The sequence below is a fragment of the Sinohyriopsis cumingii genome, chromosome 1, assembly GCF_028554795.1.
Source record: "Sinohyriopsis cumingii isolate HCF-2022 chromosome 1, ASM2855479v2, whole genome shotgun sequence".
In the NCBI taxonomy this organism is placed as follows: Eukaryota; Metazoa; Mollusca; class Bivalvia; order Unionida; family Unionidae; genus Sinohyriopsis; species Sinohyriopsis cumingii.
The window spans coordinates 81,556,180-81,574,859 of NC_142961.1; the positions used below are offsets into that span (position 1 = coordinate 81,556,180).

At 34.8% G+C, this 18,680-nt stretch overlaps 1 protein-coding gene across 2 annotated transcripts in view; it reads right to left on the minus strand.

Moving 5' to 3' along the window:
* LOC149807231 (WD repeat-containing protein 36-like) overlaps positions 1-18,680 on the minus strand; it is a 75,182-nt gene that overhangs the window by 46,330 nt on the left and 10,172 nt on the right. For both annotated transcript variants that reach the window (XM_089963810.1, XM_089963804.1), the window contains exons 4-8: positions 17,669-17,786; positions 11,636-11,823; positions 9,467-9,599; positions 6,175-6,350; positions 574-694 (exon numbers count right to left, since the gene is read on the minus strand). In XM_089963810.1, coding sequence (XP_089819936.1) covers positions 574-694; positions 6,175-6,350; positions 9,467-9,599; positions 11,636-11,823; positions 17,669-17,786 — 736 coding nt within the window. The remainder of the gene's footprint in view (positions 1-573; positions 695-6,174; positions 6,351-9,466; positions 9,600-11,635; positions 11,824-17,668; positions 17,787-18,680) is intronic.

Consider the following 18,680-nt stretch of genomic DNA (forward strand, 5'->3'; position numbering starts at 1 on the left):
TAATGCAGACACACACTACTATTATGTACTAAAATATACATTCTGTTAAGTGAGTCACCAGTTCAGGGAACTCACATTAACTTTTCAAGGTAACTGACTATGATTGTCAGAAAAAAAGCTGATAGCAAAACAAAAAGTACTATTCAAATATAAATTGCTCAAGAATTACCAATCAAACAGTCCTGTACTGGACTTGTTTATTTAAAATATCCAGTAAACACATCTTAAATTATCATTCTTCTTCCCTGCTGGTATTTGACTCTAAATTGTTTCCTCCAATGTTTGTCTCATTCAACTAGACCTTTCACAAGGATCCCATAGATCTCTGCCAATTAGAGGTAAAAGACTGTTTTCCTTGTAATGCCAGAATGACACTTTCCCAAAATCTGGTTCATAAAATGGAATATAAGTAAATTTGTGTGAGATGGTATGAAATCATTTTGGTGGAAGGAATGGTACGAAATCATGGCAAGGCAAAGTGAACCTCAATTCTGGGATGTGTTTACTCAAGCGTGACTATTTCACATGAATCCCTACCCTAGCTTGGAGTATGAAGGTTTTCTGTCAACATACCTGCACTAAGAATGTTTTGTCCATTGGAACTATAATGCTTGACCTTAGTAGGTGGTGCAGAATGGCCAGACCTCTCTCGAAGCAGTCTACCCCCTCCATCTGGGAGGTCAAATATCCATACCTTTAAAAATAAAGTTATAGGCAACAACGACATGTGTTCAAACTAACACTGAGTACTTTGTAATTTTCACAACCTTTAAAATGAATCTTGAAGATGCTATTCATTACACTGTGTTTTATAATCTGTCAATGCAAGTTAAATAAAACAAAGGTCCGGATCTAAAAAAAAATGTACTATTAATAAGCAGACCTTCCTTGATGGACAATGTCTCTTATGTCTGCCAATCATGTACAGAATAAACAATGATACAATTACACTGCAATAGTTATGAACATTTCAAATTTTATACACTTTTAAAGAGTTCCAAATAGTTAAAGAAAGAAAAAATTGTCTGTCCTTGTTTTGCACAAATTTATGTTCATTTCAAACATAATGATTCCTACCATAATATTCATATGAATTCATATGAGCATCCATTAACTTTGTTCAATTTTAAATTGAACAACCTCTAAACGGGTTAACAGGAATGTAACTTATATTCTGCTGGGAAAATGTGTACAATGGTATACTTCTCAGACTTTTCAAGAATAAGTCTTACAGACTGCACAAGATTATTATTATTATTTGCCTATGGGAAGCATCAATGATTTATTTATCCTGTATCCATCAAAAGAAATTGCACCCATCGAATGTTTATTTAAAGAACAAGAGTCCCTCATCTGACCAAAAAGAATTTCCAGGAATCCAAGAAAATTCCATTTCTTCTGCCCTTTTATTCTTTTTAACTGCTGTCAAATTTGGTAACAGAAATATTTTAGTCTCAATGGCAATAGGAAACCGGTATTATGGATAGAAAATCACTTAAGTAGTCTCAATGGCAATAGGAACCCAGTATTGTGGATAGAAAATCACTGAAGTAGTCTCAATGTCAATAGAAACCCAGTATTATGGATAGAAAATCACTGAAGTAGTCTCAATGTCAATAGGAACCCAGTATTGTGGATAGAAAATCACTGAAGTAGTCTCAATGTCAATAGGAACCCAGTTTTATGGATAAAAAATCACTGAAGTAGTCACAATGTCAACAGGAACCCAGTTTTATGGATAGAAAATCACTGAAGTAGTCACAATGTCAATAGGAACCCAGCATTATGGATAGAAAATCACTGAAGTAGTCTCAATGTCAATAGGAACCCAGCATTATGGATAGAAAATCACTGAAGTAGTCTCAATGTCAATAGGAACCCAGCATTATGGATAAAAAATCACTGAAGTAGTCTCAATGTCAATAGGAACCCAGCATTATGGATAGAAAATCACTGAAGTAGTCACAATGTCAATAGGAAACCAGTATTATGGATAGAAAATCACTGAAGTAGTCTCAGTGTCAATAGGAACCCAGTATTATGGATAGAAAATCACTTAAGTAGTCTCAATGACAATAGAAACCCAGCATTATGGATAGAAAATCACTGAAGTAGTCTCAATGACAATAGGAACCCAGTTTCATGGATAGAAAATCACTGAAGTAGTCTCATTGGCAATAGGAACCCAGCATTATGGATAGAAAATCACTGAAGTAGTCTCAATGACAATAGGAACCCAGTTTTATGGATAGAAAATCACTGAAGTAGTCTCAATGGCAATAGGAACCCAGCATTATGGATAGAAAATCACTGAAGTAGTCTCAATGGCAATAGGAACCCAGTATTATGGATAGAAAATCACTGAAGTAGTCTCAATGACAAGAGGAACCCAGTTTTATGGATAGAAAATCACTGAAGTAGTCTCAGTGGCAATAGGAACACAGTATTATGGATAGAAAATCACTGAAGTAGTCTCAATGTCAATAGGAACCCAGTTTTATGGATAGAAAATCACTGAAGTAGTCTCAATGTCAATAGGAACCCAGTATTATGGATAGAAAATCATTGAATCTTAATGTCAAGATATATCCACATGCAATCATTATCTTTTGAAGAAAAAACCCCAAATGTATCAAAATGACATCGTTCAAGGTATTCATCAGATACAGTGAAACCTGTCTTGAAAGACCACTGCTATGTGATACCACCTGTCTTGAGAGACCATATTCTCAATGCACAAATTTATTGATTATATAGCATTGTGACCTGTTATGAGAGACAATTTTTGGGGCAGAAAGGGTGGTCTTTCAAGACAGGTTCTACTGTATCTCCACAAACAAGGTTTGACAAAATCCATTCATATTTGTTCACCAGCAAGTTGAAACCTTAGTCCAAGACCTTTGACCTTAACATCAATGTCATGCTGCTGACTAACAGATGGTTTGTTGGAAGACAGACAAATAACATGTGTACAAGGTACTATACTCAGTGAAGAACAAAAATACATATTATAACCTCTGACTTCATTTCAAGATCAATTAGTTATGATTTTCAAAATAAAAGTGAATTTATGTTAGTGGTCCAACCATTTTCCTTGTAAAAACAATTAAATATTGCAATAAGTGTTTAAGGGAGAAAAAAAAACATGTCAATGCAATCATCCATGCTACAGGCTTAGTGATAAAACGAATTTTGAGCTTGCAACTATCGTGTCATGTTGGAAGTCTGAGAAACACCATTTTTGTTCAGAACCAGTTACAATAATAGTGTTTTAGTGATCACCCCATGTTAGTGAGACTGTCCATTCAAAAGAAGTAGCCAAATAAAAGTTTTCAAGATGGCTGTCCATGCAGTCATTTTAGATTTTGTATGAGAAAATGTTTAATACAGCAAAACCTGTCATGAGCGACCTCTGCTATGAGCGACCACCTGTCATTTCCAACCACAATCGTAATGCACGGATCGATTTTACTATATAAATGCTCTGTTATGAACGACCACCTGCTGAACGCGACCAGCGACAGCGATTTCTTGGCAAAATATGCATTTTGACACTGCTATGAATGACCGCACCGCCAAACAAACAAAACAGATTGACACCACTGACCTTAACTTAATCCTTTGTAAACACTAGAGCTCGGGATAAATGTAGTATGCAAACAAAGTGTACATTAAATAACACTATAGTTGAAAAACCATATATCGAGATAAACACCTCTAACCATCATTTAATCCTTTGTAACAAAGACTGCATAAATAGTAAAGATTGCTCTAATAAAGTATTTAAAAAGAATTTGTCTTGCTACAGTATTAGTTTTGTGAAATTTACAACTCCAGCGTATGGTGTCATTTGTAAACTGCAGTAAAGCAGACTAAAGTACATGTCACTAACTGCCATTGTAGTGCCGAAGTGATATGAATAGCCAGTAAGAGTAACATCAAAGGGAGTAATGATGGATATACACAGTCGATTTAGATGTTTGCATTTTTTCTTTATTTTTATGAAAACTCACAAAACGCCTGTAGTCCTTATGTTCCAGTGAGAAATCGTTTGAAAGGGATTCAGTGTAGGTTTGAGTACATCGTTTGTCTTTCCAGTTAATCCATAATGCCTGGAGGGTGAATGAGTTCATTGTCTTTAATACTAGTAAGTGAGAATCATTTCCGGATTTTTTCAAAATTATTTTTTAATTCTTTTGTTCGTGTTTCACCAAGCCACCATCTGTTTACCTGGGTGCAGATGGTCGCAACGTTTGTTTATCGAGCTATAACGCTGTTGATTTAAACTTCGTCTCAGAATAAATGTATTGTTTCTTGATGAGTTAATTATGTCTTTTGGTTCCATTCATTGGTACATAATATATATTTATTCCACATTTCCCCAAAACCTGATCAAAACCGATAGTCTTTATAACGTCAACACTAATAACAATGGCAGAACCTCTGCTGAAAAAAAGAAAACTTTTAACACTGGAAGAAAGGATTAAATGTCATTGAAAGAAATGAAAAAGGGGAGACTGCTCGCAAAATAGTGTTCAGCTTAAGCGGCCAGTATTAATGGTGGAGGAAGAACCCGGTAAAGAACCACCGACCCACATTTAAAAGAGATTAAAGAATATCCTTTACAACATGGTGATCCCAAAATTTTGCTTCTTTGCTCAGAAATGGAGATACATGTTCAGACCAAACAGCTGAGTAAAACATGTCAACAAAGAAGTATAATGGATTTCTTAAAAAACAAGTGAATAAGTGTTTACAATAAGTTATATACATCATATCTAACTGTTCATTTTTTGCACATATTAATGTGATGTTGAAATATAAATTTTATACTCGTTGTTTGATAGATGTATATCTTTATTATATAAAGATATTTTGAGAGGAATGCATGCAATATTTAACAAGATTTATGAATAAAGGATATGATACATGTACAGTGAGTATGGGTATTATTTATTTTTCAACAATGCTAACTATTGACCATGAAAACCAGTCCATTTTCACACACCTCTTATGAGAGACCACCTGTCTTGGGAGATCGCTTTTTTACATAAGAACTACTACAGTGAAAACACCATATCTATATGACCATCTTTTGAAGAAATCGCTATAGGAACATTTTCAAAATAACTAATAGAGGTCTAGCTGGCTCCATTCAATTTGACCAACTTTTCAAAATGTTTTTCATGATGACTCATAGTATCCACTCCGAAAGTCCAAAGGGCACCAATTTCATTTAGGACCAACTAATTATGAATGTGTGTATAAAGTATGTATGGTATTGCGGATTAAATCCCAAATGATCCATTAATTACAGACACATGTCCTAATGACTAAAGTCCTGAATCCTGAATAAATCTTAGTGGAAATCCAAATTAAATCCAATGCTGTGTTATGAGTCCATGCTCTTAAAATAAGTAACAGAAAAGAGTGAAGACAACAAGCTTTGTAAAATTTAACAAATCACATATCTGTTAACATGCTAGAAAAATAGGCCCAAAACAACATTTTCTTCCTGACTAGACATGCCATTAAAGTTTCTCCTAATGGGCAACAGCAAAAAATGTATCTCGGCTAAGAAGCTAGAAAAATAGAATCCAAACAAAATTTTCACCCTAGTTAGACATACCATTCAAGTCAGACATGCCATTTTTAAAGTTTTTCGGCACAGCAATCATAAAAGCAGTATCTCAGCTAAGAAGCTAGCACAAATGGATTCAAACAAAATGTTCTTAGGGCTGTTCCACTTAAACATATGTTACCCAGGGAATGCATTTATTTAACCATATATGCCAGGGTACTCTGATTTCACAGAATTTGTATACAAATGATAAGAAAATTTTAAATTGCATCTATGGGTGAGTACCCCACTTTAAAAGTGCCTTTCCAAGGTCCCATACATGTTTTAATGGAACAGCCCTTGTATCAAGAGACCCAAAACCAACATTATTTCCTTTGATACCCAACTGATAAAGAAATTCTATCTGGTGAAGAACATAAACTCAAAGACATAATTTTACTTTGCCTTCCACTCCTAGTACATCCCATCTCATGCAATAGCTATTAAAATTTATATTAATTTCCCACTATAGTATTTATTAGCCCTGAAAATCTATATTACTTGTCCAAGTTATAGAGAAATGGAATACTTCTAGCTCTGTTTAGGTTCCCTACCTTTAAAGAATTGTCTCCACCTGAGGTAACCATCAGTGGTTCATTCTGCAAACAGGTCATTCCACTGATAGTGGTATTGTGGGCTTCTCTCATCTGACATCGCAATTTTTTCTCTTCCAAATCCCAGACTGCAATGTGCCCTGCTGAGCTACCAGAAACCATAAAGGGGTGGCCATCTGAATTGATAAATTCATCTAAGTGTTTAAGCAAAATTTTCGGACCATTTTAAAATAAAGAAAACAGTTGTAACAAGCATTTTATTATCACGCTATCACAAAATATCTAAGGCAACTTTTAATTTCAGTTTCACATGAGAAGCAGTCTGTGTTTAATTATCTGAAGAAAAAAAACTTATAATTAGTACTGTGCTAACAGGAAAGCAAAAATATGTCAATGAAATTCACAAGGAACATGCACTCTTTCTCCTGATTTACAATGGATTTTTTTCTCTCCATGGGTTACCAATTTTTGAATATCACAGATGCTACAAGAAATGAATTTAAAGAAGCAACAATGATCCTTTTGTGGAAACAACTGAACCCATTCCCTAATCAATTAATTTAAGCAGTTTATAAAATGTGATTTTTCTTTTACAAATTCATGAAAATGGATGCCCATAAAAATACATGTCTTCACTAAAATTCTAAACTTTGGGACAGAAGTTGGAAATAAAGAATAAACTTATGCAACATGTGATATTAAATGTGCTGGCAAAAAGATGATAAAGCACTACAAAAACTGATACAAGGCAGAACTGCCAACATTGAAAAAATCAAAATCAGGAATTTGTCCACAAATCACCATTAAAAATCAAAAGGCAGGGCAAAAAATCAGGACGTACAAGAGTAAGGTGTATATATCATTATAAAGATGTCTACTTTTGTTCCTTCAGCCTATTGTATGTTGCAGATTTGCATTTCTGCAAAAGTTCATCATTTATTTGTCCTTGGGTGCCAAATTTGCTAACAAGAATAGCTTCCAGGGTTGATGCTGACAGGCTGGCTCTTTGGCTGGTTCTGTTTTTTTCTGACCACTGAGTATTGAAAGTATTGATAGCATTAATTTCCGAAAAGTTGGAAACAACAGACAGCCAGATTGAACCTTTTTTTCCTGAGAGCAACCCAATAAAGGATGACTTACTTATTCATGCAAGCAATGCAGCTGTGTCTAAACAATCTGTAGTATTGGTTAAGGACCTGGCCCTTTTCTTCAACTGAATGGAAGGAATCAACACTGATGATCTGCATAGAGAGTTTCAGCTTTACCAAATCTACAATTTTGACACAGAACTGAATGTGGAAAGAGTCGATCATCAGTGGCAGAATGCATGACAGGCCCCACGAGTTGATGGACAAATGAAAGCAAAATGCTTCTCCCAATCAATTCTATATCTTTGATCACATTTCTTTTTCTTTGCTGGTGAAAAGCCATCAGTTACTTCCATTTCTTCTTTTTTATGCTTCTTGCTGAGAAACGTATCCAATATGATGCTGAGATTTGCTGATGAGGTTGGACAAAGAGAACCACACTGTGAGACAATCTCTTTGTATTGGCAGATGAAGACAAGAAATCAAGCCAGATATGGTAAAGTACTAACAAACATACCAGACAAAGAAAAACCAGAAACAGAAAATGATGTTTTTGTATTTAAAAAAATAGGTTTTTTTCTCTCTCGGTGAATTGGGAGATAGGTCCATAAATCGGGATTCTCCTGATCTTTCCAGTATGGTTGGCAGATCTGACAACTGGCCTACAAGCAGCATTATGACTTTAAAGAGGTATCAACAAATAAATATTTTATAAACATGTTGACATTTCAATGGAATAGTTGTGGCCTGGTCCAACAGATAAATATTTATAAACATGGTAATTACACTGCCTGTCCATGTTGACCTTTCAATGGAATAGTTGTGGCCTGGTCCAACAGATAAATATGTATGGCACTGTCCATATGTGAGCCTGATAATTCTGCCATTCTATGCATGCTATTTCAAAATCTACTGCATTTCTTGAGTGGACTAGGACCACATGAATATTTAACTTATGTTCAAATTATGATGTCATTGCTGTGGATCTTTATCTTCATGTTCTTTCTGCCTTTATGTGAGTAAGGGGCAAATACAAATTAATGCTGGGGCCCCGAGTGACCAAGTGGCCTAAAGCGCTCTCCATTATGGATCACTATCACCTCACCTCTGTCTGCATCGGTTCAAGTCTCGGCTTCGGCCAATGTGGGTATGTGAGAAAGCTTGCCAGTAACTTATCGTGGGTCGGTGGTTCTTTCCGGGGTTTTCCCGGGTTCTTCCTCCACCATTAATAGTGGCCGCCATGTATAGCCTATTGTGTGCTGAAAAATGACGTTATGTGAGTAAGGGGCAAATACAAAGTAATGCTTACCTTTATGTGAGTAAGGGGCAAATACAAACTAATGCTAACCTTTATGTGAGTAAGGGGCAAATACAAATCAATGCTAACCTTTATGTGAGTAAGGGGCAAATACAAATCAATGCTAAAATTTATGTAAGTAAGGGGCAAATACAAATTAATGCTAACCTTTAAGTGAGAAAGGGGCAAATACAAACTAATGCTAACCTTTATGTGAAAAAGGGGCAAATACAAACTAATGCTAACCTTTATGTGAGAAAGGGGCAAATACAAACTAATGCTAACCTTTATGTGAGAAAGGGGCAAATACAAACTAATGCTAACCTTTATGTGAGAAAGGGACAAATCCAAATTAATGCTAACAAAAAGGACACTAAATCATCTCCCTATTTTGTCAGAGTTGAAATGTCTTAAATATTTAACATACAAGTGACATTAACAATTTTGTACCAAAAAAAAGTAAACTAATATTAGCAACATTTGAGTAAAACTGATACCTTTGCCTCTTCAAAATAAATACATTACTTTTAAACACAAGCAACAGCAGTGCACCCAGAAGAATTACTATCATTTTCTTTTCCACTGATACAAGTGAAGGGAAAGAAGAAAAAAACACATTTGATAAAGGTGAGATAAATAATTGACATAATAACGATTTTTCTTTATAATGATATTCACATTCATGTTCTCAAAGGTTGCAAATAGGTCCAAAATCATGATTTAAATAAGCTCCAAGGGCCAAATGAAGTATTTTAAAATTATGTATTATCCTCTTCATTTTAGCAACATTCTCCAGAAAGCTGCATTCTAAATTAATATATTTCCCAAAATAATGGGCCCAGTCCATATCCCATATCACTCAAACAAAATCCCTGGCAAGAAAAAAAGAAGAGTTATCTAATCCTACCTGTCCTGAAGGAGAGAGAGGTGACTGGTCCCCGATCCTGTTGAAACCGTGTGATAGTCTCATCGTATCTCAGGTTGTGCAGCACAATCCATCCTGACCTCAGACCAACAGCTACTGTATCAACAGCAGGAGCCTTTAAAATAAGAGCATATACCAAATGAAAATAAGAATCAATCTGCAGGTAAAGTGTATGCTATCTCTAGTATTAAAGTGCAAAGAATAATACAGAAAGTTATGAGGGATCATAAGATCACACTACACATTATAGTTCATTGTGGTCTTGTCCCATAATTTCCCACTAAAATCTATGATAAAAAGATAAATAGTAGACAAACAGCATGCAACAAGGTATCTAGTTGTCAGCAATTCATTCTCATCTGATCTACCAATTAAGAACAAATTTTGTTGTCCCAAAGTTGCTCAAATTAACGAGATTCTACTGTACTTCATCAACAGCCATTAAATGGCAGCTGTCATCACAGTTTCTGAATGATAAAGTACAACACAATTGGGCCAAAGATTTCATATAAAGTTGTTAGCTGAAATTTTCTTATAAGGGATAGATCCCTAATCTCTTCCTCCAGCAGGGTGGGGAATCACAAATGTGGAAGGCAAGAAAACAATGACAATTACAGATGAAGGTTTAAAAAACAAAAGCATTTCAAGACACTGTTTGACTTCTTTTATAACAGCATTTTAGGTATATTCACATCTAATTTAAAAGGCAATCAAAGTCTTTGTATTGCATCGTTGACAACAAAAATATATAAAGTATACATATACCTAATTCATCCCTTCCAATACAAAAAGTTTTTCTTTAATTCTTCATATGATGGGCTGTCAGAGAATATTTCAGCGCCAAATTAGTTATTTAAAACTATTTAATTCAAAAAGAAAAGTCCACTGAAATTCAATAAGAATCTAGGTTACAGATTTATTCAACAGAATACTAAAATTGGTTGTGAACAGCACTATTTTACATCATTTGCAAATTTCCAAAACATTTTAATGAACAAAATCTTAAAAATTAATGATCATAAAGTAAATGCAGCACAGAAAGTACAGCAATCCCTCTTGATAATGCTGTTCATGGGAACCATAAAGATGACTCATGTTATAACTGAAGGGGCTTTGTTCCCTCTTATGCTGTTCATGGGAACCCTAAGGATGACCCATGTTATAAATGAAGAAGCCATGTTCTCCCTTATGCCGTGGAGCCATAAAGGTGACCCATGTTATAACTAAATCCCCCCAAACTCTAAATGTCCTTTCACAAATCCTAAAGTATTTAATGTTCCGAAAGAATCTCAATGGTTTTGAATGTGCTTATGTACCAAGTCTTGAATGTGCTTATGTACCAATAGTCATGACGTACCACCATGATATAATCCAGACTGCCTGTCAATGATGCTCAATAATCCCTTGTAGCATTTTATTTTAAGAAGTCAATAAGCACTTTGTAATTCCACAAAGAATTATTCCTCTTAAGTTATAACCGAACACAAACAAAAAGTGATTCCACAAACTGATATTAAAACAGGAATGAATAATTGTTTACCCAAAACCCTTTATAGGCATCCTGACAATCTAAATCACAACATCATTTTCTGAAGAAGAAAAAAACATAAGAAAACTTCATCAATTTGTCAACAAGTTCTCATCCAGAAAATACCAAACAAGTAAACAAGGTCAGGTCTTGAACTAAACTTTTCAGTAAATATCTTAAAATTCATGTCAAAAGTCATGTTGGCCTCAATCACAGACAAAGGTCAAGCAAACAATATAAATTTAATATACAAAACACTTTATAATGTTCATGGGCACCATGTTAGATCTTAAGGAGCCTTGCTCTCTCTTTATAATGCTGTTTACAGAATCCACAACAGGGATCTATGTTATAAAGAAGGGACCTTCCTATTTTTAATGCTGTTAAAGGTATTCAGAGATATGAATCATATTATAATTGGTTCTCATTGCACAAAATACTTTATGAAGTCAAATAATTAAAGAAGCAATGATAAGACACAGCCTGAACAGACTAATCCAATCTATAAATATGCCTGTGTCATATAAGGGCAGCAGTGCATTGAGAAGCATTTTAGTAGGGACCAATGTAACACCTGTGTCTTCCTATCTGCTCATGCAAAGAATTGCTGGCAAAGCAATTACCTGCTCAATGATTGTTACTTCTTCATTCCAGCCGGTAAACTGATGGACCAGTTTGTCCGACTTAATGTTCCACAGCTGCAGACTACCCTGCTTGCTCCCAAGCAAGATCTTATTGAGATAAGTGCTTGGATGCATGAGAGCAGTCACCTTGAAACTCTCATTGTCAAAATCCATCTCCAGGTACACACCTATGGCATAAAAGGAAAATCTGTGATCACATTTATTAAGCTATAGAATAGAATTTATGGAAGGCAACAAATATTTTCTCAAATGTAAAAGAACAGTATTCTGATCCTAAATTAGGACTATATGCTAAGAAGATTGATCTTCCCATATAAATAAAGGAAAATCTCATGCACAAATGAGACCAAAGCAAAAATATTAACCAAATTCAGTTTTTCCTATTAACATTGTATAAAATTTAATTTATCTGGCTTAAATGAGAAACAATCCCAATTAGGATTTTCCCGAGTTCCACTGGTGGCTATAATATTTATTTTAGAACAAGAGTACCGTAAATAGTACATTTGTACACCTGCCATGTAGCAAATAGTATTATAATAATAATTATACTTCTTTTATGTAATATCCACTTTCTTTGGGCAGATACTCACCACAGATAGAAAAATACATTGCTCTGTTGTCCTGATCCTCTTAAGATCAGAGCTGGGCAACCAAATGATTTTTAATTAACCAGATGATTCTGCTGAGAAGCTTGACTTTTCTGTCAGGTTGTTCACTAGACAACAATGCTTTTTAAAAATGTGTCTACCCCTGCTCACTCATGCACTATGTCACTGTCACTAAGTAACACTTCCTAGCAACACTAGACACTATGTCACTGTCACTAAATGACATTGCCTAGCAATCATAAATGATATATCACTGTCACTAAGTGACACTGCCCTGCAATATTAAACAGCATGTTCCAACTTCATAGCTGGTGTCCTCATTGTCTCAGATGCAAAAAGTACACAAAGTTAAATACCGTAAAAGACCGAAGTTGTCTTGCACCAACCATTTCCCTCTTTCAATCTTGGTAAACACGACTTCTGACCTATTGATCCCAAAATCAACATATGCCTTCTCTGCTTTAAATGCAAGTTACCTACAATGTTTGGTTATGGTTTATGACATAGATTTCAGTACTTCTGTGCAAACAGTTTTCCTACTTGGGGCTCCCATGACCTGGACCTTTGACCTTTTAAACTCAAAATCAACAGATGCATACCTTGTCTCAAATGCATACCAGCTACATTTGTTTAGCATGTTGTGCAGAACCTAAATAATACTGTGGAAACTGTTCTTTCTCCTTTCAGTCCAGTGACCTTGGCATTTGAACCCCAAAATGAATAGGTTTCTTCCTTGTCACAAATGCATTTCATCCACTAAGTCTCATCCAGTAGATATGAAAGAACTCAGTAACACTATTTTTATGTGTGTCTATATCATGTCATTGACCTTTGTCAGTATTGAAGTCTACCTTACTACTCACATCTTTTTGTGGGATTTTTTCCATTGTAAACAACATATTACATAACTAATACTTGCTGACGATTTTAGTTTGTATATTAAGATAATTATTACAAGTTGCTGCTGTTGTTGTTGTTGTAGGGTTTAACGCCATTTTTCAGCACAAGACAGGCTATACATGGTGGCCAGAATAATTGGTGTAGGAAGAACCCTGGAAAACCCCGGGAAGAACCACTGACCCACGAGAAGCCACTGGCAGGCTTTTTCACGTACCAACGTTAGCCGAGGCTGAGACTAGAACTCAAGCAGACAGAGGTGAGATGGCAGTGATCCGTAACAGTGAGCGCTTTAGACCACTTGGCCACTTGGGGCCTGGAGGTCAACATGTTTACTATCTTTGAGTTCTTGATACATATTTGATTCTGACCTTAGAACTACACTGTAGCATCCATAAGCCGTTATTTTATGTTATAATTTCAGGAGATGGATATATATTTCTGGTTGGCAAACAATTAAATTGATAAAAATAAGTGTTTTTAATCTCAAAAGCCAGCTTGTCAAATATGTTGATGTGTAGTGTGAGAGTATCAACATATTACAAAAGTTTTCATTTTTATTGATGTATTTGATGAATCTGCTATCTTAGTTTTCATTTTTATTGATGTATTTGATGAATATGCTATCTTAGTTTTCATTTTTATTGATGTATTTGATGAATATGCTATCTTAGTTTTCATTTTTATTGGTGTATTTGATGAATATGCTATCTTAGTTTTCATTTTTATTGGTGTATTTGATGAATCTGCAATATCTTGTCATGGCAAAAAATGAAACGGGATAAAGTTTCTAGCTATAATGCAGGGATATTTACAGAAGTCATCTTGCCCAGGACAAACTGACATGGAGTTATGTCCCTTACTCCATAAAAATTTTTTCTCCCTTTGCTTCGCCAGTCTAGCCAATAGGAATTACTGGACATTATCAACATGTCAACATCATTCAAAATATTGTTACTATGATATTCATAATTTGGGCTGAAGACACCCATAATATGTAAACTAGAAGGATGGATATGACTTAGCTTCTTTCTGTTACTGGTTCTATGACTTGTGTTGATCTGTTTGCTGATTTGAAAATCATATATAAATTCGTATAAAATGGTCACTTTTGAATCTACATAAAATTCTATTATGCACCTGCAACTTTCTCTTATCTTATGTAACAGAATCTCTGCACATATTAGAGATGGCCTTTATCCTGTGCTTTCATCTTAATGTTGCAAAATAGAAGTTAACGACATCTGTACATTGAGACTTTCTCCAATTTTGAAACCAAAACAACTTTATATACATTTTTTCCCTCAAAAGATACTCATTGTGTTTAATAGGAATTTGAAAAAATATATATAGTCCACATAGGATATTTTACTAAATAACAAATCTGGTTTCAAAATACATATCAGTAAAGGTGATACTCAATGTGACAAGTTCATATCAGATATTAGCATTCAGGATCATAAAAATGACTAATTATATTTAGCCCAAAATCACAATGTATTTTTGCCCTTACCATGAAACCTAACATAGATACTTATAATTATGTTAATTTCAGTTATTATATTGCTAATAATTATGATAATATCCAAAATCACTAGGCACCAGAAGAAGTCCTTGACCTGTGTCACAAATTTGATCTGATTGATATTTAAGGGTGAAATGCTTTATATCAAAATGATACATTATCGAAACATATAAACTTGACGGTACTATCAGCTTAGGTCTCTTAATAGAAGCATGGTGCAGCTTTTTATGTCTTGACATACTGGTTGTATTACGAATATACAGATTGCAGTCAGATATAGACTTGTCATTTATTCTTACAACTCTCATCCATAACAAGTTTTTTTTTTCAAAATTCCAAACAGACTACCTATTATGTATCTGATTTTTAATCAACCTTTTAAGCCATTTCAGGCTGCTCCATCAGCACTCACTTCAACTAGTCTACATGTGTAACTTTTGCTGAATGATTGTGAACTGGATTCCTGCAATGATCATGGTGAGGTGCTCAGCATGCTGTATTACATTGATGTAAGGGTGCAAATTTCTGTCGATCTATAAAGAGCATATTAATCTGGGCAAGACAACAATTATTAAAGATTTATGGGGACAGGTGCATGTTAAATCACTATACTGCAATGATTTTTAATGTCTGTCTTGTGAGAGGAAGTGATTCTTAATTAAGCCTTTGTTTATTTAACAGTCAGAGAGACAGGCAAAAAAAAATGTCAAAGTTGAGATTGTCCTGAATCAGTTATTTGGAAATCTAGAAGTCAGGCTGACCACAATTTTGGTGTCTAGTTATAAAAGGCAGTAGATATATTTAATCCTGATTGATTACGTTAAACAAGGGGCATATTTCAAACACAAAATTTCTTGGTTTTAATATCCCCATCACAAAATTTAGTCTACGTTTTCCTGCAAGAGGAACAAAACATAGGAGACTTGAATTTAGATGAAATTCTCTCCTAAAACATTTATCTGAGGTTCCGGATGTCTGGAAGTCGAAGGACACAAATCTGGCAGTAGAAGTGATGAAAGCTTGAAAGCACAAGGGGAAATAGCCGTATCCATGTACCTACTTATCCAAGTATCTATGCATCTACGTATCCACCTACCCAAAGTTTTAGGGCCGAAAGAGGCGAGACAATAAATAGTTTGGAGAAGAAACAAGCAAAAGGACCATGGGGGCTCGTGTCATTCTGTTCTATATATCTGCTTAGATCTCTACTTAATCCATCTATAAGTTTCACACTTTATATTAATACTTACTCAATCCAGGCAACAACACCGACAACGATCACCCTCTAGATAACGATAACCAAATAAAGCAGACACCTTGTAAGAAGGTACAATCTGCCAATCAAGCCCACGAACACCTCCAGCCACACAATTACTCTCATATTCTTCTGTTAAAATTTGTAAAGCAGTGTTGATATGTCCCATTTTGAAGTTTAAAAGGTCCATCTGCTTTAATACTTTCCATCATATAATATCCACAACTCACACCGTAAAGCCTTTCCCTTAACATCTGGTGCCATTTTCTTTAAAAATATTGACCAGTCCACTAACTAACTAGAATATCAATAAATGAATCTGTTAGGCAATGTTCACTTTTAATAAAACCCATCTGTTTTCTTGTAAAAGGGTCACACAGTTGTTATGGTCAGCAAATAAGGAAAGTGGTCTTATGCTATTCATATGCAGCTGTCATCTTTTTAAGAATATTCTCAAATTTATATGAGTGGAATTTAAGAAATGATAATAACAATGACAAAACAACTTTTTGTTGCTTTCTTTTTACATTATTTTCTTAATGTAGCAGAAAAGCATATTGCACATATAGTTTAGCAGAAAATGTAATTGGGTGAAAAAAAAGCATAACGATTATGCCAAAAGCAGAAGAGTTGGCATGTATGATTCTTCCCCTTTCTGTGCTAATTTTGCTTTATCCCATAATCACATTCAATCGAAACTTTTTCCCCATGTACAGTTTAAGTATATTGCAGATCGTTTAATAGCCCCCTTTTGCATGAAATTTCTCTGTTGCTTTGTATCTACTGTTGATGAATTTGGATGCCAATACTTTCTGGTATTTCACACACACAATAAACTACAGTTAGTTCTGATTAGTGGTTATTGGACCTGGGCAAAGCAAAACCACCATTCTGAATTGAATGTAACATCTTTCACTGCTAGACACACCAGAAGGATAGCCAGATGTGATGCATCATCAAAACTTTGTGAAAAAGTGATTATTCAATGATCAGTAAATCATACATAGTGGCCATATCTGGAAAGTCTTCTTGACAGTGATATAGGTTATCAGTGGCAGACATACAGGTAGGATTAAATAGTCAGCACAGGATTGGGGGGGGGGTGTGCACATATTTCATTCCACCCAATTGTCACCATGTGCTTGCTAATTTGTTGAAGGCAAATGTGGGTTGTGAATAGTTCTTCATTGTTACTGACATAAATAAATATATTTGCCAGCTACAACTGTCTCGAATGAAGTCTCAATTTAAAGAATAAAAAGGCAAACAGCTAATAATTATTTATGACTGCTGAAGATTAGATCAACTTGTACAGGGTAAGTATCATTTAGTGTTGATTCTTCACCACTTGTATTAATGAGAATTTATATGGAAGGAATATAGACAGATTATATAATGATTAATCATTTCACCCATATTATCGATATTTAGAAGGAATTAAATATATATGCTCTCAGGTATACACTGAACACACGCGTACACATTGAGAAAAATAAACCTATTAGCATAAGCCAGGTTAGATGCTTTATTTTAAATTTAAAAATACTTTATTAGTGAGCATAATGGAAACTCTGGAACAGAATATGAGTCCTTAGGGTATGCATTTGAATTTGAAATGTATGAAACAAACATCTTGCGTTTGGATTCAAAAAATTTCTCAAAGTTGTTTGACTGATTTAAATTTTTCAAAAACACTATCATTTTTGTATTAATGACTAAAATACCTTCCGTGTCCACATCCCAGACAATAACATGACTGTCCCTGTCAACAGAGATAAGGTGACGGCCAAATGGTAAGAGGAGATGAACATCACAGTTGTGCCCTTGATAGGTATGCAAAACCTGGAAAAATATAAATCATAAAGAACCAAATATTAGTATTATTCCATGTCACAAAATTATTATGGTATCTACAAGAATGTTTCTAACAACAAGGTGTTTGATACAACATAAAAATTAATTTATACATTTATCTTGGGCATCCTTTGAAATAACTATGGCAAGGTTTTCAACAGCAATGGATTTCTTGTAAATAACTATGGCAAGGTTTTCAATAGCAATGGATTTCTTGTAAATAACTAAGGCAGGGTTTTCAACAGCAATGGATTTCTTGTACATAACTGGCAAGGTTTTCAATAGCAATGGATTTCTTATAAATAACTACGGCAAGGTTCTGCATTGGCCATCAAATGTCGCAATCCAATGTCTTCAACAACAGAAAATGGTTGCACATCTACTGCCATGAATTCTGCAACAGCTTTGTGCCAACTAATAGCTCTTGGGTCGTCAAATGCAAATGGCTGTGTCTGGTCCAGCATAGTATCAATAGTAAGAGTACGAGGAAATGCTGCAGCTGCTGAGGTTAACTGCGTAGCATCCTTTTCTTTTTTATCTGCCAGAAACAGGCCATGTTCGACGATGTGCTTGCAATGCAAGTGCTGGACAAGATTTGATGTCATATAGTTTTTAGAATCCTTTCCACCTATGGAAATGCATGCTTTGCAAAGTGTGCAATCTGCTCTGGACTCGTCAACTGCATTTAGTTTGAAGTAATTCCAGACTAAACTTGAGTGTTTCGAGTTCGACATTATGCACAGGCTTGGTAGTATATTTAAGTGTAAAATTGTTGGTCAATATTAATAATCCAATTGATTCGCGATCTTGAAAAAATGTTTTAAATCAAGTAAGTTACTACTAAGTTGTCCACATGCCTGGATGGATGCACACACACCACAC